General features: G+C 47.5%; 1 protein-coding gene across 1 annotated transcript in view; it reads left to right on the top strand.

The window, feature by feature from the left end:
• SBNO1 (strawberry notch homolog 1) overlaps nt 1-24,480 on the top strand; it is a 946,695-nt gene that overhangs the window by 147,759 nt on the left and 774,456 nt on the right. Inside the window, exons 5-7 of the mRNA XM_086942451.1 lie at nt 2,541-2,702; nt 2,989-3,124; nt 3,204-3,309. Coding sequence (XP_086798577.1) covers nt 2,541-2,702; nt 2,989-3,124; nt 3,204-3,309 — 404 coding nt within the window. The remainder of the gene's footprint in view (nt 1-2,540; nt 2,703-2,988; nt 3,125-3,203; nt 3,310-24,480) is intronic.

The following is a 24,480-nucleotide window of genomic DNA, read 5'->3' on the forward strand; positions in this document are numbered from 1 at the left end:
GCACAAGTCCAAAGCTCAAGACCTAGTGCAAGAGGGAAAGCTCATCTCTAACAATTCCATTAGATGCGTGTTCGATGCAGCTGGCAGTCGGCTAGAGCAGTCAACACCAGAGTGCTACTAAGAAGACCTGCATGGTTAAGAATTTCTGGGTTTAAACCAGAAGTTCGAGCTTCTATTCTTAACCTGCTGTTTGACAAACACACCTTTGGTCCTGTTGTAGACACATCCTTAGAAAGGATGGAAAAGGACACCGACATGGCAAAATCTATGGGAAACATTTCTGCTTTTGCCCGAAGTGCCAACACAAATTTATGAAGAAATACACCCACGAAGTCTGCAACCTCTGCCTGCTGATAGACCATCAAGCAGAAGCTGCGAAGCCTGCGCTGAGTTCCAGCCCAAGACTCTAAAAATTTACATTACATGTGCTATGCTTTGTGTCAAAAACAATTTACTATGTACAATGTTTTCTGGTAAAATGTTTGGCTTTAAATTTTTGTCAAAGATCACACTGAGTGTCTGTGTGAAATAAAGAATTACATTTTCACATTTTTCAATAATGTCACCTGTGCCTTCGAACAGTTTGTCTCTTTTAGCTTAAAAGGTACTCTGAGTCTGTGTCTCATGTCTCTATGTACATGCTTAATTTCTCTTTTTCTGTGTCTCATTTCTGTCTTTGTGGTTATCCCCGCCAGAGATCCGGTGCCCTGCGATTCTGCATCAGGCACAACTCGAGCCGTGATCTTGACGGTCTAATTGACTCAAAAGCGGGATATCCTGAAATCCACGCTATCATTGGTCCTAATTGAACCACTCCTGTCGACCTGTACTACCTCCCCGCCTAAGGATCTGCCTTGCATGAAAGGCAATTGTTTATAATTCCAAGAGAAACGTGATTTATATATTTGTCCTGAAGATGATGCCATTTATCTTGTTTTTCGGCATCGAAACGTTGTCGACACAATAGGATCATATGTACTGAATATGCTTGTGAATGCTATGTACAATGGTCTCTCAAACTACAATCAAGTCTGTTCACTGATTAGAAGTATACAGACCGATTTGCTCGCTCTTGCCTATACTTGTTGTTTTGTCTTGTTCACTGTAGGTCATGGGCTGTGCCCCCTTGACATTACTTCCTGATTGTGTGCATCGCCAAATAAATTCCTGTCTGGCTGGACAAAGGACATAAATACTATTCCAGTTTGTGTCTATTCTTACCCTGATCCCCCAAACTACTAGGGTCCACTGTTTTTTGAACCAATGTATATCATAGAGCTATACTTTCTAACCTTAAGAATGGGCAAGTACTCGAGGTGCAAGAACATACCTACAAATTCACAAGGAAAAAGTAGTGATGTGCACAAACCCTCATTTTTTGTGAAAAGTGGTTTCATCCTCTCATAGGAAATCAAGGCTTATACCTTCCTGCTTTTTTTTTTTTTTGCATGGCCAAAGCAAAAGGCTCTTTGTACACTCGACGTCTGAAAAGCTTTCATGACTACATTCAGGAAACTGGGACAATCAAAGTTGTCAATGTTTTGTCTTCTTTAGGCATGCCTCCAAGGTGACACCAGTAAGCAAAACAACCATAGTAAGATGGATAGTGCAGACAATACAGAGAAGTCATGAAACAGCTGGAGTTGCCCTGATGGAAAGTCCAAGAGATCATTCAACAAGGAAAAAGGGATCAACACTTGCATTCATTGCCAATGCCTCTATTGAGGATATAATATGTAAGGCAACCACCTGATCATCTAAGTACACTTTTCCCAAACATTACTGCGTGGACATTCAAGCCAACTAAGAAACTCAGACCTCCCAACAAGAACACACAAAACCATTACAAATTCACTGCACAGCATGTGAGTCCAGAAATGATTCACGCTGAAAAAATAAATGGTTACTTACCAGTAGGAGTAGTTTACCAGGTTAAAGATTTTCTAGATTCACATGCATCCCACCCTCCTGTCTGTGATGAAAGACTTTACAACAGGGAAAAGATTAGGAAGAAGAATATAAAGATGGGTTCCACGTGGAGAGGGTTCTCGGGGTTAAGTCTGAAATCACCATGTTGACATTCACAGCCAAATGGTAGATGTCAACTGTGTTAAAAAAAAATAGACAAAAATAGGACAGAGCATTCTAGAGCTAACCACTAGATGGCGGAATAATGCACCACATGTGAAACCAGTACCTCTCCAAGCTGCAAAACTATTTCTACTGGGCAATAACTACTTTGTTTCCTTATGTGTAATCTTTCATTTGAATATCTGTTATTTATTCCATTCAAAATGTGTTCAATTTATTATATTCCTACATTTCTGTAAAAAAAAAATCAAATATAAAGCTGCCCATCATACAAGGCTCGAGTAGTGATGTATTAATGATGTCTTGGGGAAAATGTTTATAAAATTAACTTATTCTGTATCCAGATACTCCGTTTATCTGACTAATTTAAATGCTAAATAATTAATTATGTCCAGATTTCTGTTTTGATGTGCTGCTTTACCAACGTTTTCTTTCATGTTTGCTTTTAGTTTAAATATGGAAAGATTTCTTCCAAGCACAATGGAAGCGTGAAGAAAGGGGTCATTTTTGCAACCTATTCATCACTGATTGGGGAAAGCCAGAGTGGTGGTAAATACAAAACCAGATTAAAACAGCTGCTTCACTGGTGTAGTGATGATTTTGATGGAGCGGTATCCTTTCTTTTATGACTACATCTAGGAAAATTTATTTATCTGTTAAACGTTAAATGTTAGCCATTTTTAGCCACTCTAATTTCAAAGTTTGGATTTTTGTTAAAGCTGAGTACAAGTGAGCTGATTCATTTACCCAATTGTTTCTATTACATTTGCTGCACTGTTAAGTTCACCTTTGTGTTTGCTCCATTCCTTTGTTAACCTTGTATATCTGTTAGCGGTAGGAGTAAGTAGGTGATTATCTGTGGAAGTACAAAAGTGTTTTCCTTAAGTGTTTTTTTAGATTATTTTTGATGAGTGTCACAAAGCCAAGAACTTGTGTCCTGTGGGTTCTTCAAAACCAACAAAGACTGGTTTAGCGGTCTTGGAACTTCAGAATAAACTGCCAAAGGCCAGAGTTATATATGCCAGTGCCACAGGTGAGTACACTGTAGTTGTATGTTGTAGATGTGTCCGATTCCTTGCAATCGTACGTTCTAATGCATTTAATTTTTTTAGGTGCTTCGGAACCTCGAAATATGGCCTATATGAACCGCCTTGGTATATGGGGTGAAGGAACACCATTTAGAGAATTTGGCGATTTTATTCAAGCTGTGGAGAGGAGGTAATCTAGCAGACATTAATTTACTGAACGTTATATTTTAAATGCAGCATTTCCTGAGTCCTGGGTTTCAATTACAATATAGAAAGGAGGTTGTAGGCAAAATATTTCCACAGTCTGCCACTTCTATATTCTGGTCAGAAGCTAGGAGGTCATCAGCAACTATAGGCAAACCTTATTTAGCTGTTTTGTAGACCCCCCGAGCTGCTTTTGACTTGGGCAACTGTGACACTCTGGGGAAAAGTTAGATCATGGAAAATTCCGCCAGACCTGCTGTTTGATACAAATTCATACAAGCAATTAGGTTCCAGTTTAGCTAGATGGCTCAATTTTATCCCCAAAAATGCTAGTTAAACCCTTTCTGTTTAGCCATTACATCTCTGATCAGCCACAAGGTGCAGCAGATACAAACTTTTGTCCCCCACAAAAAGGGGGTGTACATGTCCCCTGACCTAGCTTATGCCGATGGTTTAGTTGTAATGGATTGTACTCCGGTTTGCAGTGTAAACTAAATGCCCTCCATTCTTCTTGTGAGAAGAATAGACTAATAGTAAATGTAGATAGGATGAAGACACTAATCGTCACCAAACGGCTCAATAAAGTCTCCTAGTTTCTAAATAATATCAGTTTGGAACAGGTTAAGGAATGTAAATATCTGGGTCTTAAATTTGCAAGCATCTAATCTGGGACAATCACATAGCCAAACGGAGAACAACACTTCTTACCTTAATACCTTAAAAAGGTTCAATTGCCATTATGGGAGTCTCTGTGGAGCCCATAAAAAAGGCATTAATTGGAAAAGTAATTCCTCCGGTATTGAATGGAGCTAAATTATGTATTTAGAGTAAACTCGGTTTGTCTAGAGTTTGATTTAAAAACTCCTAGGTCTTCCAAAAAAGCAATTGATGATCCAAGCAGACATGAATTTGGCCCATGTTCCTGGACACTTTTAGCTCACACTTTTCTCTGACATTAAAAGCAATCAGTCTGTTTAGTGGAAATAGAAGCAAGAAAACCTCTGCTTTATCCTTAAACTATTTAATGGGCCGATTTGAACAATGTTTGACTTGCTTCTAAATTGTCCCCGAACCTTGTGTTGGGAATAGATGCACCTGAGATTGGAGATCCTGTCCCATTAAATATGTTGATAGTTTTCTTCTGGATATGAGTAAGGAAAGCTACATTTAATGATCACCTTTAGCTAGTGGCAAAGCAATATGTTGCCCATCTTATTGAAAACTTTCATGGTTAAAAATAAATTGTCATATCAGTCTTGGGTGTCCAATAACAAATGAGGAGGATCAATTTGCAACTCCGGATTGGAATTTACTTGAGCTGGAAAATCCCTGGTTTTAGATTGAGTTTCTGAGAATAATGGTTGCTGCTTTTGGGAACTAAAAATGAACTATTAATTAGACCATCTTTTGCTTGATTGTTTGGTCTTTCTGAATGAGCAAAAAATCGAAAGATCTCCACCCTCTTTTTATGAAGTATGGAATTAGAACCAGAAAAGAAGCATGAGACACTTTACATGCAACGAAAAGTTTAGACATTGTTATTGCAATTGAAAAATGTATTGTGTTGCTCCAGAAGAGTTTGGATTGAAGTAATTTTGAGGTTTAGAGTGAGGAATGCTTTGATTTATATAAAAACTATTACATCTTACTAAGCTTCAGTTTGACAAATGCATATCTAATTTCATAAAGGAAGTATTTTTGTTATATATTTAATTCAAGTTTATGTATTTAAAATGTTTAGCTGGTGTATGATATCATTTTTCTATAAGATTTAATCTTTGAAATAAAAAATAAAATCTGTCTTGAATAGAAGTAGTGAACGTCCCTATGAAGACACCAGGATCACCTTACCAGTGTTTAGCAGTTGCTCCTAAAGTTATTAATTTAAAATATTTCTTGTAAGAAAATGCCCTCTTTTTGCATCGTTGCCCCCACTTTTTGCCAAATTGCTGATGTACTTTGACTGAGTGTGCCCTGCTTTCCTTCCAAACAGGTACCCAGGGCTTATGTTCTTTCCCTAAATCTGCATTAAGACAAAACCCATTTTGCAGTCTTTGGGCACAGGTCAGTCCATTGTAAATGGTACCACAGGTACCAAGGGCACTGTGGCCAGGGAAGGCCTCTAAGGGATGCCCCACTTATTGTGCCACCTTTAGAGGCCAGTACCTTTACACACACACTGCCATTGCAGACGGTTTGTGTTTTGGGCCAGAACAAAGTTGTCAAAATGGCACACATACCGGTGTGTCATGCCTACTGCCCTGGCATAGATCAGTCACCCCTTTAGCTGGGTGCACCATACCAGTGGTGAGGGTACAGGTGCATGAGCCCTGTACCCTACAGTGTTTAAGTCAATTCTTAGGCATTGTAAGTGCAGTTATGCCCTTCAGAGTATATGATGCAGGGAGTTTGTCATTATGGCTTTACTGAAAATTGGGAAGTTTGGTATCAAACTTCTCAGTGCATTAAACCAACACTGATGCCAATGTAGCATTTAATTACAAAAATGCACTCAGAGGGCATCCTAGAGATACCCCCTGAAAAATGACATAACTCTAGTGTCCTGGCTGAGTGACTGCTCACTAACTGCCACCACCAGACATGTTTCAGGTCCCCTGGGTCGTAAGCCTGCTGCTTTCAAAGGTCTGAAACAGTGTACATCTTGGGACAAGGTGCCAAGCCTCGTACCCCAGGATGGGCAGGGTCCACGAAGGGAAAACTTCCAAGGCTTGCCGCCTTTGTGAGCTACCCCAGCAACTGGCTCCCACCGGTTCTGACCCCCTCTTTGGGTGGGAGAATCGGGGGGAAACCAAGTGAGGAAAGGAAGTGTGCCCACCTTTCTGATAGATACATCTGCCGTGTGGATTCCTCACCTTGTGAATATCCCCCTTGCGTCAGCAACGTTCGGAAATTTTCTTCGTAGCACGCCGTCGTGGGCGACGTCACAGGAGCACGGCATCGCGCGCGACTCCGTCTGACGTCACCGACCCCATATTAGGCCCACGCCGGCGTGATGACGTCAGTTCCCTTTTTTCCGCGTCTCCGACGCTAACGGTTTTCGGGATCTTCAGCGATACCTAGTATCTTTCTGACTAATATTTGTCACTGTTTCTTTCTTGCGACTTTGTTCTTCTCCGGAGATGTCGTCGAGGAAAACAGGCTTTAAGCCATGTAGGTCTTGTGCCCGCATGATGTCTATCACTGACCCACATCAGGATTGTTTGTGGTGTCTTGGGTCGGGCCACGACGTCAAGAACTGCGAGTCCTGTTTTAAGATGAATCCGAAGGCGCTTCGGGAGCGTGAAGCAAAGTTGCTCTTGGCGAAGGTGAAAAAGGACTCTGGGCGACTTTCGAGATCAACGTCACGGAGATCGAAGTCGAAGCATAGGTCTCGGTCGAGGTCGAGATCGGCGTCTAGGTCCAGAGCGGGTTCGAGGTCTGGAGACGACTCGAGGTCCAAGGCGAAGTCGAAGTCCAGAGAAAGGTCTAGGTGTAGATCTAAGTCGGCTTCCGGGCATGCTTCGAGCTCTTCGAGGAGAAAGCATAAGAGGAGGAAGCACAGTTCGAGACATCATTCGGGGAAGGATTCCTCTAACTCGAAGAGAAAGTCTCACAAACACCGTAAGGACTTTGTCTCTCCTTCACCTGCTTTGTCAAGAGTGGGTTCTCCGGCGCCGGAGCCGGAGCCGGACCCGGTTTCCTCGGAGCATGAAGAAGAGGAGGTGACTCAAGAACCGGCTTCGGCGGAGACTCCTGTGAATCCAGAAGGTCAGGGTGAGGATGTGTCGGGTCGGCCTCCATTGCAAGTCCGTACCCTTCCTTTCCTGGTCCTGGGCAGGATCCCTCGCATTTTCTCAATGCGATGTTTGGAGTTTATTCTAGGGCAATGTACCCCGCTGGAGCGCCTGGTGGCCCCATGGGTCCGTTATCGTACAACCTGGGTATTCCTCAGTCGTATGCCCCTGCTCCATTTATGCCTTTCATGCCGGCGCCTGTTTCACCTTGGCTCGGTACGGCTCCACCGAGGTCCTCGACTCCGCATGCGGCTTCGCCGACTCCGGATCGACCTCGCAGTCGAGATCGAGGTGCCACACCTGTTCTTGACTCTCGTCCTCCTGCTTCGGTTCCTCGAGCGACGTCGGAACCGGCTCCGTCGGAGTCGTTACCGGATCCGTCGACTTCGATTCGAATGGAGTGGTCGAGGCGAAGAGCTCAGCGTCTTCTCGAGCAAAAGGATGATGAGAGTTCAGATGTGGAAGAAGGCGAGCTTCCTGATCATGGTGATGACTTCGAAGAGCTTCGGGATGCTAGTGGTCTGGAACTCTCTCCCGAGTGGGGTCTGCCTTCGACTTCTGATGCACCATCAAGGGACGTGGCTCCTTATCACGTAGTCATTAGGAAGGCTGCTGACCTTCTTAACTTAAAGCTGCCCACAGTGGAGTACAAGCCCAACATTCTCACGGAAGTCCTGCATTCTCCATCTTCAATTGTGGAGCCAACTTTGCCGTTTACTGATGCCTTGTCAGATCCAATTAAGGAAATTTGGAAGAGGCCGTTGTCTGCTCCTGCAGTTTCAAGGCTTATTGCAAGGCGCTATAGGGTGGCTCCTGATGACCCTGCATTTCTTTCTACGCATCCGTCTCCGGAAAGTCTTGTGGTTCAGGCGGCTTGTTCTAATAGGGCGGCAGGCTCATTCCCTCAAGTGCCTGCTGACAAAGAGTCTAAGAAAGTGGATCAGGCTGCGAAGAAGACTTTCTCTTCTGGAAGCATGGCTCTGAAGTCGTCAAATGCTACTTGCCTTTTAGGTAGATATGTGCACGGGCTGATGGACTCAGTGAAGCAATTGTCACCAAAACTTCCTGAGGAGGATAGGAAAAACTTTAATGAAGTCATCTCTGACACTCAGGCTGCGGCCCGCATGGTCATCCAAAGCGGCATGGACACTGTGGATTCAGTTGCCAGAATTATGGGCTCATCCATTGCAACTAGGAGAGCCGCATGGTTAAAGTCATCTGATTTCTCAGCGGATGTACAATCTACTTTGTTGGACTTACCCTTTGAAGGATCTGGCCTTTTTGGTAAGAAGGCAGATGTGGCCTTGGAAAGGTTTAAAGACAGCCGTGCCACTGCGAGATCGTTGGGTCTGCAGATGAGAGGGTCTGCAGCTAGAAAATTTAAGGGATTTGGTAAATCTTCTTTTCGTCCCTTCAAGCAGGGCCAACAACAGCAGCAGCAGCAGCAGAACCCTCTATATAAGTCCTATAGAGGTAGACAGAGGGGTCGTGGACGTGGACGTCAAGTCTCCTCTTCCTCCAATAATGCCCAACCCCCACCCGCATCAGCAAAGCAGCCCTAGATCCACCATTCTGGATCATGTAGGGCCAGTAGGGGGTCGGCTTACTCACTTTCTACGAGATTGGGATTTGGTTACATCAGATCTTTGGGTTCTCAATCTCGTAGAGAATGGGTATGCACTTCCTTTTCAGGAGTTCCCTCCCAATTACCCTCCTTGCCAAGGTTATTGCTCGGAGGACCACCTGCTTCTCCTGCAGGAGGAAGTCCTGGCTCTGTTTCGAAAGGGAGCGATAGAGGTGGTTCCAGAGCAGGAGAGGGGTCAAGGGTGCTACTCCCGGTATTTCTTGATTCCCAAGAAGGATGGCAGACTTCGGCCTATCCTGGATCTCAGGATTTTGAACCTCTATCTCAAACAGGAGAAGTTCAAAATGCTCACCCTTGCTCAGGTTCTTCTGGCGCTGATGGAAGAAGACTGGATGGTGTCGATCGACTTGCAGGATGCGTATTTTCACATCCCAATCCTGAAGTCGCACAGGAAGTATCTCCGTTTTACGGTGGGATCGCAGCACTATCAGTTTGCGGCCCTCCCGTTTGGACTTACTACTGCGCCTCGAGTTTTCACCAAGGTGATGGCGGTGGTGGCGGCGCATCTCAGGAGGTCAGGGATTCCTGTATTCCCTTATCTAGACGACTGGCTGATCAAAGCAGAGTCGCCGGAGATGGTGCTCCATCATCTGCAGGAGACAACTCAGTTGTTACACAGGTTGGGTTTTTCGATAAACGTACCCAAATCTCACCTGGTGCCCTCCCAGCGCAACCTGTTCATAGGTGCGGTACTGGACACTTCTGTATGTCGTGCATTCCCTCCAACTCAAAGGATTCGCGACATTCAGGAAATGATTCCTTTATTCTTCAATGGAGCGGTTGTTCCAGTCCTGAAGGTCCTTCGTCTGCTCGGTCTGATGGCTTCTTGCATTCTGTTGGTCAGTCATGCACGCTGGCACATGAGGGCGCTCCAGTGGTGCCTCCGCAGGCAGTGGTATCAGCACAACGGAGATCTCAGGGAGTCTGTGAGGATCTCCAGAGAAACTGCAGCGGACCTGTCCTGGTGGGGCGTGGAAGGCAATCTGTCACAGGGAAAGCCTTTTCAGCTACCTCCATCAGTGGCCACAGTGATATCGGATGCATCCACTCTCGGGTGGGGTGCTCATCTGGGAGACCTGGAGGTCAAGGGTCTTTGGTCTCCGGAAGAAAGGTTGTTTCACATCAACCTTCTGGAATTGAGGGCGATACGTTTGGCGCTCAAGGCCTTCCTCCCTTCCCTTCGCGGTCGTTCGGTCCAGGTCCTAACGGACAACACGACTGCGATGTGGTACATCAACAAGCAGGGAGGAGTAGGGTCGCAGTGTCTCTGCAGAGAGGCTCTGCGTCTCTGGTCCTGGGTTCAGGACCATCAGATTTGTCTGGTGGCAAATCATCTGGCCGGGGTTCTGAACGTGCGTGCGGACAGTCTCAGTCGGCAGTTTTCTGCCGACCACGAGTGGAGGCTTCACCCGGAGGTTGTTCGCAACATCTTTCAGATGTGGGGGGACTCCTCGGGTGGATCTGTTCGCCACTCGCGAGAATGCTCACTGCCCTTCATTCTGCAGTCTCCAGTATCCGATGCAAGGAGCATTGGGGGACGCGTTTCAGTTGAGTTGGGGAGATCGACTCCTTTACGCGTTTCCCCCCATACCTTTGATTCCTCGGGTTCTGAGGAAGATTCGTCAAGACCGGGCCCAAGTCATATTGGTCGCCCCGGATTGGCCGAGAAGGGTGTGGTATTCGGACCTACTCCACCTATCCTCTCACCCGCCGCTCCGTCTCCCTCACAGGGCAGACCTCCTCTCTCAGTTGGAGGGGCAGGTTCTACACCCCCACCTCCAGACATTACACCTTCATGCCTGGAGATTAAACGGGGCAACTTGAGTTCTTTTTCTCTCCCTCACGAGGTGGTGGATGTCATTCTCTCTGCCAGGCGTGACACCACTAAGTCCATTTACTCCTATAGGTGGACAAAATTTGTTTCTTGGTGCAGGGAGAGGGATATTGACCCTTTGAGGGCTCATTTGTCTAATATTTTACAGTTTGCCCTTTATCTGGCGCAGCAAGGTTTGGCTGTGTCCACGGTCAAGGGTTATCTTTCGGCCTTATCGGCGTTTCTATGTTTGCCGGATCAGCCTTCTCTCTTTAAGTCTCCGGTGGTTGTGAGATTTTTGAGGGGTCTTGTGAATGTTTCTTCCTACCCCTTTTATTATTCCTCATTGGGATTTGAATCTTGTGCTGACCTTTTTAATGGGTTCTCCCTTTGAACCCTTGCACAAGTGTCCATTGAGGCTTCTCTCTTTTAAAACTATTTTCCTCGTTGCAATCACCTCGGCAAGGAGGGTAAGTGAGCTTCAAGCTCTAAGTTCCAAACCCCCGTTCCTGACCATTCATGCAGAAAGGATGGTTCTTAGGACCAGGGCTGCTTTTCTGCCTAAGGTGGTGACTCCTTTCCATCTTGGGCAGTCCATTACCCTTCCTACCTTCTATCCTCCCCCTCACCTGTCTAAGGAGGAAGAGAGACAGCATCGCCTGGACCCTAAGCGGGCGGTGTCCTTCTATCTGGACAGGACTAAGGACTTCCGGATGGACGACCAGCTGTTTGTTGGCTTTGCTGGCTGCAAGAAGGGCAGAGCGGTGCACAAGCGCACTCTTTCCAGATGGATAATCCTGTGCATCAAGATCTGCTACTCCCTTGCGGGTAAGGACCCTCCTGAGGGTATTAGAGCTCATTCAACTAGAGCAAAGTCTGCAACATCTGCTTTGTCTAGGGGTGTGCCTGTTGAGGATATTTGCAGGGCCGCGACTTGGGCCTCCCTCCACACTTTCGCGAAGCATTACTGCTTAGATACCGAGGTGAGGAGGGATGGCCACTTCGCGCGTTCTGTCCTCCAAGACTTCCTGGTGTAGCAGAGTAGACACCCTCCTCCGGGAGTGGGGACTGCTGTGGGAATCTATTCACAAGGTGAGGAATCCACACGGCAGATGTATCTATCAGAAGAACAAGTTACTTACCTTCGGTAACGCTTTTTCTGGTAGATACTATATCTGCCTGTGGATTCCTCACTGACCCACCCGCCTCCCCGTTGTCTGCTCTGCTATACCTGGTCTTTCTGTTTATATGATTATAATACTGTTGTATTGATTTGGTTCTATTTGTACTGTGTACATTGTATATTTGCATATTTGCTATCGTTGGTCCGTCCGTGTGCCTCGAAGGCACGGAAAAAAGGGCGAAACTGACGTCATCACGCCGGCGTGGGCCTAATATGGGGTCGGTGACGTCAGACGGAGTCACGCGTGATGCCGTGCTCCTGTGACGTCGCCCACGACGGCGTGCTACGAAGAAAATTTCCGAACGTTGCTGACGCAAGGGGGATATTCACAAGGTGAGGAATCCACAGGCAGATATAGTATCTACCAGAAAAAGCGTTACCGAAGGTAAGTAACTTGTTCTTCCCAACCCCACCCCTCAGATGGGGGGGAAGCGCATTGAAGCACAACTCTGTCCCTGCCATCTTGCAGATGGGGGGGACCCAGCCAACCAGAGAGAGTGGCATAATAGGGGGTGTACCCACCACAAGGAAGGGAACCATTGGTTCCAACCTTTACTTACCTGTAACTCCCCTAAATCTATTATTTAGGGGCAACCTTGAACCTTGTTTCCTCAGACAAGAACCGACCAGAAGAAAAGAAGGACGAAGAAGCTGTGCTGAAACTAAGAGGAGGAGGACACCGACTGACTTGGCCCCAGCGCTACCGACCTGCCCCCACCTCGAACCTGCTCTAGAGAAATCCCGGTGTGTCCTGCAGCCTCAGGACCCCGAAGGACTTGCCCTTCTTTCCCACCCAAGACTTTGTCTCCCATGAGCACAGGATTTGCTCACCAACAGACTCTGACCCCAGCCAAAACCGTGAGTCTGCACTCTATGCCTATGGCCTGAGTTCGAGTGGGCCAACACCACGAGGGGGTCTCACCAGTGATCATGACCTGAGATCTAATAACCTCTGACCTGCCTTGACGCTCCAAACGACACCTGCAGTCTTTCTGGAGGACCCCCGGGGCTTGTAAGAAAACCCGACGCTTAGACACCCCTGCATCCGACGTCCTGCGGCGGCCTTGGGTGGCCCAACCGACGGTGTCCTAGCATCCCCAGGCAACCCAACTGGTGGTCACCACCAGATGATCTTTATCCCTGAACTTGCAGTCTTTGTTGCAACTGGAGAATCCCCATTGAAAACAGGGCACCCAACGCCAAAACAGCACCCTGAACCGAGCTGCCACTGCCGGTGTACTTTGGGTGCTAACTCGGATCCCCCTTTGCCATATCCCCTATTGGATAACATTGGGCCTCAGCGCACTGCACCCGGCCGCCCTAGTGCCACTGAGGGTGTTTCAAGAGTGCATCCTTGACCCTACGGAAACCTTGGTTCTAACCCCAGAATTCCAACTCCCACAAACAAGTACTTACCTGCAAACTGTTAACTTAATTTTTCTCCATAGGAATACAATGACTGTTTTTCCTTGGAAATTGTTCTAAGTGTGTAGTTGGTTTGTATGAAACACTGAAACTGCAAGTGTACAACAACTGATTTACTTACCTTTTCTCTAGGAAATGTCCTAGTGTGATATCTAGGCATGTCACGCTGAGTAGCAAAATTAACTTTAAAAGTAATTTTAAAAGTAACAAACAAAGTAATCTGTAAAGTAACTGAAAAGTAATTTCTGAATATTGACTTACCTGTAATTCAACCAACTGCATTTGAACCTGCATTCAGCTTTAAAATATTGCATAAAATTACACTTACCTGCACCAGGCTTGGCTTGGTTCTAGAAATAAAATACAACTAAATAATATTTTTGATACAAATCGGTCTGAGTTCAGTCTATTGAGTGTGTACAACAAATGCTTAACACTCCCCTCTGATAAAGCCTTACTCTTTGCCCACACTACCACAGAAAGAGAGTGAGGTGCCATTTATTTTTACCTCTGCCTACATTTGGGGTTCCACTGGACCTTGTGCACACTAAAGCTCATTTTGGTTTAGTATATACTAAACCAAATTCCTACATTTCTTTCTTGAGTTGTTAAAGTTTGCCATTCTTTTCTACCAGTACATTCTGTCAGGTGTCCTTTTTTATTATTATTAATGGCATTTGTTAAGCGCCTGGTTGCACAAGGAACAGTGCGTCCCCGCGCTGACAATCCCACCAAACATCTCTTCAGCTTAGCTCACAGAGGATGAACTCAAGAGTAGGGGAAACAGTATTGATTATGTTTTGGGGAAGAGATGGGTTTTCAGCCTCTGTCTGAACCTTGTTTCAGATGGTTCCATCCTCAATTCGATGGGTAGGTCATTCCAGTCTTTACTGGCAAGGTGTCTAAAGGACCGTCCTCCCATCCTTGCTCTGTGGATCCGCGGAACCACTAATAGCATGCTGCCCATTGACCTAAGATGGCGTGAAGGACGATAGATTGGGAGCAAATCCTGGAGATATGGAGGAGCTTTTTTGTGAGCTATACGATGGGTAATGCACATAGTTTTAAATTTAATTCGTTCCTTTATTGGGAGCCAATGCAGGGAACGCAATGCATGTTTCCCAGATGCCCTCCTGGGGAGGTTCAGGACAAGCCTGGCAGCTGCGTTCTGGACGCGTTGCAGCTGTGCTAGGCCTTTTGTGCTGAGTCCACAGAGTAGGGAGTTCCCATAGTCTAAATGGGAGGTAACCAAGGCATGTACCATTGTTTTCCTGGTGCTGGGGGGCAGTAGGTCCAGGATTTTCCTCAGGACCTTCAAGATGCCATAGCATTTACCGGCCACATTATCAACATGACTAGTGTAGGCTAGATTGGAGTCAAGAAGAATGCCAAGGTTTTTGACTGTGTTCACCGGGGCAGGGACAGATCCCAGTTCTATGGGCCACCAGGCAGATGTCCAGATGGAGGGACAGGGACCAACGATAAGAACTTCCGTCTTATTACCATTGAGGCGGAGATAGTTATGCTTTATCCACCCATCAAGTGCCACCAAGCAGGCCGAGAAATTCTCAGCATCCACAACTGGATCACGGGACAAGTTGATCACCAGTTGTGTATCGTCTGCATAGGAGACTATGGCAACACCATATGACTCCACCAGTTTGGCAAGGGGTTCCATGTACAGATTGAATAACGTGGGGCTCAAAATTGAGCCCTGTGGAACCCCTTGTCTAAGACATCTTATACTGGATTTACATGGTGGACAATGCACTTGAAATCTCCTGTTCTTAAGGAAGGAAGCAAGCCAACCACTCATGGGCAGGCCCGGTTATTCCCTTCATACTCTGACGGTCCAGTAATACGGAGTGCGATACGGTGTCAAACGCCGCACTTAAGTCCAATAGGACCAGTGCGGCCGTGTGACCCTCATCCGCCCTGCACCGCAGCAGTTCTGTCGATAGGAGGAGAGCGGTCTCAGTCGAGTGTTTGGCTCTGAATCCCGACTGAGACGAGTGGAGGAGCTTATTTTCCTCCACAAAGCTCACCAGTTGTCGGTTAACCAATTTCTCTACTACCTTCGCACAGTAGGGAAGAAGGGAGATTGGTCTACGGTTGTCTAATTGAGTTATGCTTATATGGGCTTTCTTTTTTATCGGGACAACTTGGGCCAGTTTCCAGATGTCCGGAACTAGACATTCACGGAAAGAAAGAGAAGCCATGTTATCTACGTGCTCCGCTACCAGGGGAAGATGACTGCGAAGAATCCTCGCTGGGATCGCATCTAATGGAGATCCAGAGTGAATGTCCGATACGATGATAATTAGTTCCTCTGCTTGGGGGACCACAAACTTCCTAAGTTTTATCATAACCTGATTATCACAGTTAGGGTCTGTTGAATCAGTGGGTTCAGAATTCTCCTGGAAGGAAGCATAGATCTTTTCTACCTTCCCTACAAAGAAGTCTGCAATCTCATTGCATGACTCTGTCGAGGGGGGGACTTCCCCTGGACTGGTTAGAGGGGCGGAGAGTTCCTTCAGAATCATGAAGAGCTCTTTAGACGTATTCTCTGCACAGTCAATCCTCTTATTATAGTAATTTCTTTTAGCTTTCCTAATCTGACTGTGATAAGACCTTAGTTCACTCTTATAGACTTCACGTAGTTGGGGGCATATTCCACTCTCCATCTACGCTCCAGAGTCTTACATTTGGTTTTAGCGGCGCGTAGCTCAGCGGTAAACCACGGAGCGGATTTCGTGCTCCGTGCCATGGCTCTTTGAGTCCAGGGGGCAACTTTATCCAGTGCACCCTCAACCCATTCATCATACACCCTGCATGCCTCCGCTAAGTTGTCGCTGATCTTTGGGGGTTCTGTCCTAGGGCTTGACTGAAGGCTTCGTGACTGAATTTCCTCCAGTCCCTGCGCCTAATGGCGGGGGGTTTCTGTATAGGCCCCCTTTTGGGCAATCTTCTAAGTTTAAAAGGGATCAAATAGTGATCAGACCACAGGATCTTAATCGGGACAGATACGCTTATATCTTCCCAATTAGCAAAAATTGGATCCAGTAAATACCCCGCTTGATGGGTGGCTCTGTTATCGGCCAAAACAAACATAAGGGCTCTAAGTGCATTAATCAGGGATACAGCCTCTCTGCAGTTGACATCATCCAGATGCACGTTGAGGTCTCCTACAATCATGAACTTATTGTGGCGTAAAGCAGATTGCGTTAGAGCCTCCAGGAGGCTCTCAATGAACGCGGTCGCCGCACCAGGAGGGCGATAGATAAGGTAGCCCTTAATGGTGCAATTAGGGCCAATCGAGATGGAAAATAGTCCAGCTTCACAGTTCTTAATGGCAGTCTGTTCAAGAGAGCATGACAGCTCGATTTTATGGACAATGGCTATCCGCCCCCCCCCCCGAATCCCTCTATTGATTTGGAGAATGTTGTAACCGGAGGGAAGGGCCTCTATAATATCAGGGAGGGATTGCTCATCTAACCATGTTTCTGTCAAGAAGACCAAGTCAGGGCTGTCCTCTATCAGCATGTCATAAATGTTCAAGCTATGACGTTTCAACGATCGACAGTTCAGTAGTAAGGCAGAAAGATCGTTACCTTCCTTACTCGTCTCTTGGTCTCGGAGGATAGTATAGCCGCAATCATCACACTTCAGGGGCCATTGCTCCACGTGCAGCGTGTGTTTGCATTCAGGCGGCAGCACCTTGCGCAGATGTAGTAACGCCTGCCTCGTATAGGTTGCCGTCCCACACTGATCTGAGGTGGTATGGCCAGGGGGACGGGCCCATGGTCGCGGACGGGCGCAGACGGGCTTGCCTTAGGCGCGCCTTCCCTAGCAGATTTGAGGTGTGAATCTTGACTCAGTGCATTGTCAAGTACTGTTCTAAGTAGCGGTTTTTCCCTCTCTTTAGACATTGACACTTCTTATACTAGTTCTCCTTATACTTGGGTAAGGTGGACTCCTTCCTCTCCAATTCCTTGTGGTCGTCCCTTTTCTGTTTCTTGGTATGGTTGGTCTGCTCGGCAACCCTACCTCTTCTGTTTCTTCTCATGGCCTATTTTTTCTGTGCTTCTGCCTTACACAAAGCTGCAATTGTTTTCTTGACACTTGCATGCCAATCTCAACGTTTTGTTACTTTACTGACTATTCTTGGTTGTGCCCGATAGTGACTCTGCTGCTTTCATCATCCCCCCCCACCCCCCCCCCCCCCCCCCCACACACACACACCCATCTCCTGAATTGCAGTCTTAGCCACCAGATGTTTTTGCCCACTAGGCATCCAAGTGCTGCCAGGTAAATTGGGGGTAGCATCCTTGCATGCCCTCACTGACCAGTACAGGGGCTAGCAACACTCTTAAGCTTCTGCCTCAGGTGGGAACCAGCAGTGCTAGTTATTACCCTATAGGAGCCAAAGGCCAGTGCACCGAAGTCCTTGGTTAAAACCCAGCATGTCCCTCATTAGGTCTTATACCAACTTCTCCTGGAGGTGCATAAAGAAGCAAGTACTACTGGCCCTGGAGAAGACTAATCTGAGTCCTGGGTCAAGTATCCTCATCACTGTCTCATTTGTGATTTTTTTAAGTGATAGTGAAAGATTGTAGAAGCCAGGCAACCCTGATTAATTCTAAGGTGCCACATTGCTGCACCCCCATCCTAACCCTCCTGTACTGCATTCTTTAATATTCCAATATGAAAACCTCAGTTGTCTGTGGAAAGAGCTTCTCTGAGAGCCTCAACTCCACAGTTAGCTGACACAGCTGTTTGATCCCTTCCCACCAAACCTTCATAGGAGAACCCCTGCTGTGTTTGGCTCCATGGGTCTGGTTTTTGTTTGTTTCAGTGGGACTATCCGGTCCAAGCCCAAGTGTGGTGTGATAAGTTAATTAACAGTCAAAGATTTTCTTCCACCCCTTCTTTACCCAGAAACTATGTCCAGGGCTATTACCGGGCCTATTGTGAGGGGAGGCCTTTGATCCTGTGCTAGGCAGCAGAGTAATTAATTCGGCCCAATAGGGGGGAAAAAGGGCTGGATTCTGAATAGGAACTGAACTAGGGAAATGACAATTAAAGTGTTATAAGTACTGTATCTATAATGTCATGGACAGAGAATCTACACTCTGTATGCATGTTTAGCCATAGAGTCTTAACTTGCTGGACCCTATAGGCCATAATATAGTGAAACTGTACTAAAGTGTAGATTTCCACTTTAATGTGCAATACAGTTTAAGTACCGGGAGAGCTTTAGTAAACACTAGATACCTTATGGTAAGTAGCAATCCTAGAAACTTAAGGGGCCCATTCTGCAGGGCACACCACCCATGCTCACATGGGCAGCCTGCACATGCGCTCACCACCATTTTGTCAGTAATTTAATTGCAAATGTTACAATGATAATATTAATGAAATCATAGAAAATGTCATGAGTGATTTAATATGTAGGGTAAGCTGTTAATGACAAAGGTGTAAGTTATAATTACCATAGATAACTAACTGGTGAATTTCAGTGGTTTTGTACATTTGAAATGTTTTGTCGCTGAAATTGTTACCTAACTATGTTAGTTTCACCTTTTGATTTTGTAAGTGAATTTCTAGGGTCTTTTTTTTAATTTAAAATAATACTTTGGTTCGAGGCATGTGGGCTGCTGAATTCATATCTGTGCATTGATCGCCGCCTAGTGTTGGGTCCGGATGATTGCACATTGTTGTCCTGGAAGAGTCTTCGAAGTATCACGAGATAGGTGGCTCCTCCCCTGGACTACAGTGCGCATGGGCATCGACTCCATCCCCAGATTGTTTTTTTCCGCCATTGGGTTCGGATGTGTTTCGGTTCCCTCTGTCGGAATCGATAGTTGTTTACGTTTCTTTACTTGAGACCAAAAGGTCTTTGGGACTCGCGTCGGTATTGTTTATCGTTCGGGTTGGTTTATTCATCGGCTCCGATCAACTGCTGCCCTTCCGCGTGCTGTCGGCGCGGACGGGCCTACACGACGCTCCAGACTACTTCAACATGGAACGAAGTCCATTTAAGAGGTGCCCGGTGTGTGCCTCAAAGTACCCGCACATCGACGTGCACCCAGTGTGCAACAAGTGCTTGTCGCCGGACCACGACGAGGCCAAGTGTATGGCCTGCTCCAAGTTCCGGTCGAAGAAGACTCTCAAGCTACGTCGGGCCGCAAGACTGCAGGCCCAGAGATCGGCACCCCCACCAGCAAACATCTTTGAAAAAGATGTTGACGACGACACCATCCTGAATGTTTCGGACTCTAACCCGGCGTCGGAGGGCGAGGAAGACTACGACGCGGGAGACGAAGAGTTCGAGGAAGTCGTCGAGGAGGTAGGGGACGACGACGGGGCCATTGCCACCGTAGAGGATAGCTCGGAAGAGGAGCATCCTCCTACTGACTCCGGGGCCAAACCCCATCATAAGGCCCAGGTCGAGGGATCGCCTTCGGGCCTTACCCAAGACCTCAATGCTCATCCCACGGCCCCTCCTCCTGGCCCGGCCACGGACATTGGTGATGCGCCACTCCCGGTCCAGAAACCGAAAGTGAAGCCATCGGGGTCAACACCATCTGTATCGAAACCGAAAGTGCAAGTCGCACTGGTTGGATCAAAGGCTCCGGAGGCCTCGGCGCCGAAGAAATCCAAGAAATCCAAGATGGCCGCCGAGCTCAAGAGCCACGCCAAAATGGCCAATCCGAAGACCCCAGTGTCGAAGCCGAAGGCGAAGACGCCCGACGCGGCTAAATCGGAGCCGAAGCTGGTCGACGCTCTGAAGAGTCGCGTCGATGACCATAAGAAGGCCCCAAAGAAGCGTCAGGACGACCCCAAGTCTATGGCTGCACATATCCCAGTCGACAAAGCAAAGGGAGGTGCTGCGTCTGCTCCGAAGACTGCGGCTTTGGTCGCCGACCCGAATCCGGACTCGGAGGACTCGCTCGAGCCGGTCCGGCCCTCCCCCTCACTCCACAAAACCTTTGCAAGGGCCGACCGTTCCAGGAGCCTGTGCCATAGATTATCCTGACGACGGACGCTTCTCTCCAGGGATGGGGAGCGCATGTACTCCACTACACAGTGCAGGGACTATGGACACTACAGCAAAGGAAGATGCACATCAATGTACTGGAACTGATGGTAATCTTCATGGCCTTAAAGGCATTCAAAGTACATCTGTGCAACAAGGTCGTGTTGATCCGGACGGACAACATGACGGCCATGTACTACATTCAGAAACAGGGGGGCACACACTCTCCGCAGCTGTCTCATCTGGCTCAGAGCATGTGGAAGTGGGCCATTCAGAGGAACATTTTCCTGATGGCAGAACATCTCCCAGGCAAAGACAATCAGATGGCGGACCTGCTCAGCAGGCACAGCCACAAAATGCACGAGTGGGAGATACATCCATCAGTACTCCAACCGCACTTCCAAAGGTGGGGTCATCCAGAGATAGACCTGTTCGCCACAAGGGAGAACGCAAAATGCCAAAGCTTCGCCGCCAGGTTCCCACACCCGCAATCGCAGGGCAATGCGATGTGGATGAACTGGTCAGGCAGATTTGAGTACGCTTTTCCCCCAGCACCTCTGATACCGCTGGTGGCGCGCAAGCTCAGGCAGCACTCGATGACTCTCATCCTGGTTGCTCCAACGTGGGCTCCCCAACCATGGTACACCACGTTTCTGGAACTTTCCGTGGTACCGCATCAAAGGCTTCATCTCACACCCAGCCTTCTGACGCAGAGCCATGGTGACATTCAGCACCCAGATCCGCAACAGCTCAACCTGGCGATCTGGCTCCTGAAGTCCTAGAGTTTGGCTTCCTCAATCTTCCTCCGGATTGCATGAACATCATTCGAGAGGCAAGAAAGCCCACTACTAGAGCCTGTTATGCGGCTAAATGGAAGCGGTTTGTCATTTATTGTGCAAACCACAACATTAACCCGCTAGATGCTTCCATTCAGAACATCATCTGTTACCTGTTCCATCTGTACCAGTGCAATTTGGCATATACTTCCATCCGCATTCACCTGTCTGCGATGGCCGCATACCTCCAGAATAGAAAACACCTTTCACTTTTCAAAGTGCCTGCTATCAAAGCTTTTCTGGAAGGACTCAAAAGGGTCATTCCACCTCGGACACCACCAGCTCCAGAATGGAACCTCAATGTTGTTCTTACAAGGCTGATGGGCCCTCCTTTTGAGCCACTACGCTCTTGCGAGATTCAGTTCCTGACTTGGAAAGTGGCTTTCTTAGTAGCAATTACATCGCTACGGAGGGTTAGTGAGTTGCAGGCCCTCACCATCCAAGAGCCTTTTTTCCAAGTTCATGCTAACAGGGTAGTGCTCCGCACTAACCCTAAATTTCTACCCAAGGTTGTGTCTAAGTTCCACATAAACCAAACAATCGAGTTGCAGGTGTTTTTTCAAAATCCTGAGTCGCTGGCGGAGCGGATGCTCCACACCCTTGACGTTAAAAGGGCCCTAATGTATTACATTGACAGGACCAAGGATTTTAGAAAGACTAAGCAAATTTTCGTTGCCTTTGCATCACACCACAAAGGTAACGCTATTTCCAAGGCTGGTATTGCTAGGTGGATCGTGAAATGTATTCAGATCTGTTATGCAAAAGCTAAACGCACTCTTACAATTCCACCAAGAGCCCACTCCACCAGAAAGGTGGGGGCCTCTATGGCCTTCCTTGGGAACATTCCCTTAGAGGATATATGTAGAGCAGCCACATGGTCTACCACACATACATTTACTAAACATTACTGTGTAGACGTGCACTCTAAACAGCAGGCAGCTGTAGGTCAGGCTGTTCTCAAGACACTTTTCCAAACTGCTGCAGCTGGCACAGGCGGCCGCCGATAATGGAGGGACTGCTATGTATTCTATGCACAGATATGAATTCAGCAGCCCACGTGCCTCGAACTGCAAATGCTACTTACCAGTATGCATCTGTTCTTGGCATGTAGGGCTGCTGACATTCACATCGCCCGCCCTCCTCCCCGGCGCTTGTAGCAGCTGCAGTATTCATATATATGCTCATAGCATGGTCATCACTCACATAGTTCACTCCATCTCGGCCACAATGGCTAAAAACAATCTGGGGATGGAGTCGATGCCCATGCGCACTGTAGTCCAGGGGAGGAGCCACCTATCTCGTGATACTTCGAAGACTCTTCCAGGACAACAATGTGCAATCATCCGGACCCAACACTAGGCGGCGATCTATGCACAGATATGAATGTCAGCAGCCCTACATGCCAAGAACAGATGCATACTGGTAAGTAGCATTTGCATTACCCTGCACAAAGCCAGCTCCTGCAGTCAACTTCCCATCCACAGGCCTGCAATCCCGTGCTGTACTCAGCCTGTGGTGTTGGTAGCAGAGCCAAGCCCTGTGTTCAACCCCCAACAGGTAGCCAACTCCACGTTGTGCACGGCCGCAGCGGGGGGTTGGCCACAGGGCTTGGTCCCTTTCGACAACCAGATATCCCCCTCCCACCCCCACCCGACCCACTGGGAGCCAATCCCTTGTGCGGCATGGGGTTTGCCACACATGCCTGGCCTGTGGCTAGGCCATCATCCAACCACCCCTCAGTCAGCCAACTCCATGCTACGCTGCTCCCCATCCCCAAGCTACTTTGGTCCCCCAGACCCTTTAACCAAGGCCTTTTTATATTTAAAGGGAAGGAGGCATGTGGCCCTCCATAAGCCACTTTGGGCCTCGGGCCCCATTCCTTAGGGCCAAATATATTTGTAAATGGGAGAGGTGTCACATACCTCCCCTCCCTGAGTCAGAAAGATGGCGGCCGCTGCAGTGGCCCATTGAAGTGCCTGCTCTCTGCTCCTTGGTTGGGAAAAAAGTGGAGAAAACTTCTGGTGCTCTTGCAGCGTAGTACCTTGATCTAATGCCGGAATCCGTTTAGCAAGAAGCTCGGAGGGACAACTGATTCGTGGATCGCTGGATGTGTGGCTGTGCGGTACGGTGGAAAGGCTCCCCATCGGCTGTTATCTGCTCGTGACTGGCGGCTGTGTCCTGTAATTGCCGGGGGAACGCTTACCTCTCACCGCTCTGATAGCCGTCCTTTTCGGTCTTGGTTCCCCTCAAGTGTCCGTGTGGCGGTTTCCTCCCCTTTCTCCGAGACTATCAGCATACCTGTGCGGGGGAACCAGCTCACAAATGAGGATGCAGCCGAAACCCCTTGCGTAGCCCCCAATTACCAGAAGCTGTAAAACGAAGGTGGGCGCTCAGGAGTTAGCTGTGGGGGAAACATCCCTGTCGAGCAGACTGCAGCCAGAATCGGAGCCGAATCTCAAAAAAGGAGGTGAGCGAAAAAACTCATAATGCAAATTCCACAGTACAAACGCTTCCTCAAATGTTTGGCAAGCAAGCGATGCGTATTAATTCACAAGAGCCTACTGAAAACACGTTACTGTGCCAGCAACTTCAAGGCGATGATGACATTATTTTACCAATAGTTACCGTTGATCCTGGAACTCATACATTAATTAGTGAAAACGCAGAAAAAAGCCCGAGAGGGTGCATTGTGGGATTTGGAGTTGGTGTTCGAAGCGGTGATGATGCTACTGCACTATCAGCTGTTGTTGGGCTGGGAACACATCCAGCAGTTAGTGACAAAGGCATAAAAACCCCGAGTGGGTGCACTATGGAAGTTGGAGTTCAACTGACTCCAGGCTCGAACTTTTTTGACCTCGCTGAGTCAAATGAGATTTTGGAGGAGACAACAGTACCTCTGGCGACGGATATTGTATGTTATGATTCGTTAGCTTTACAAGAGACGGCTGATAACTTTTATTCTATGTCAGATCACTCCTCTGATGAGAGTATCGACAAGGCTTGGGAAAATTATCCGGATGACAGTAGTATGGACGAAGATTCCAGAGTAAGCAAATTTCGCCAACGTCTGTGGCAACTATTAAAAGGCACAGAGCCAGGAAACCAGGCACAAAGGGTAAAACACCAGAGGCAAAGGAGACAAGGATGGAAGCTGTACTTCAAGAAGGGAGCCCCAATACCAATCAGCTTCACGAGCCACATTAATGCCTCAGAGTGGACATTAGACATGATTTATAACGCAATGGTTGCTCACCGAGCAGAAAGAAAAATGGAAATCTCTCGTACACAAGCTACATGTAGAAAGGTGCAAAATGCTGTTAGACGAGTTACTAAGATCTGTTCAGATATCTCCTCCAGAGTTGCTGAAGCTAGAATATCTACGCTAGAAGATGTTGTTGAAGCGCAAAAAACAGAGCTTAATG

This window comes from Lissotriton vulgaris, chromosome 11 (genome assembly GCF_964263255.1).
Source record: "Lissotriton vulgaris chromosome 11, aLisVul1.2, whole genome shotgun sequence".
NCBI lineage: Eukaryota > Metazoa > Chordata > Amphibia > Caudata > Salamandridae > Lissotriton > Lissotriton vulgaris.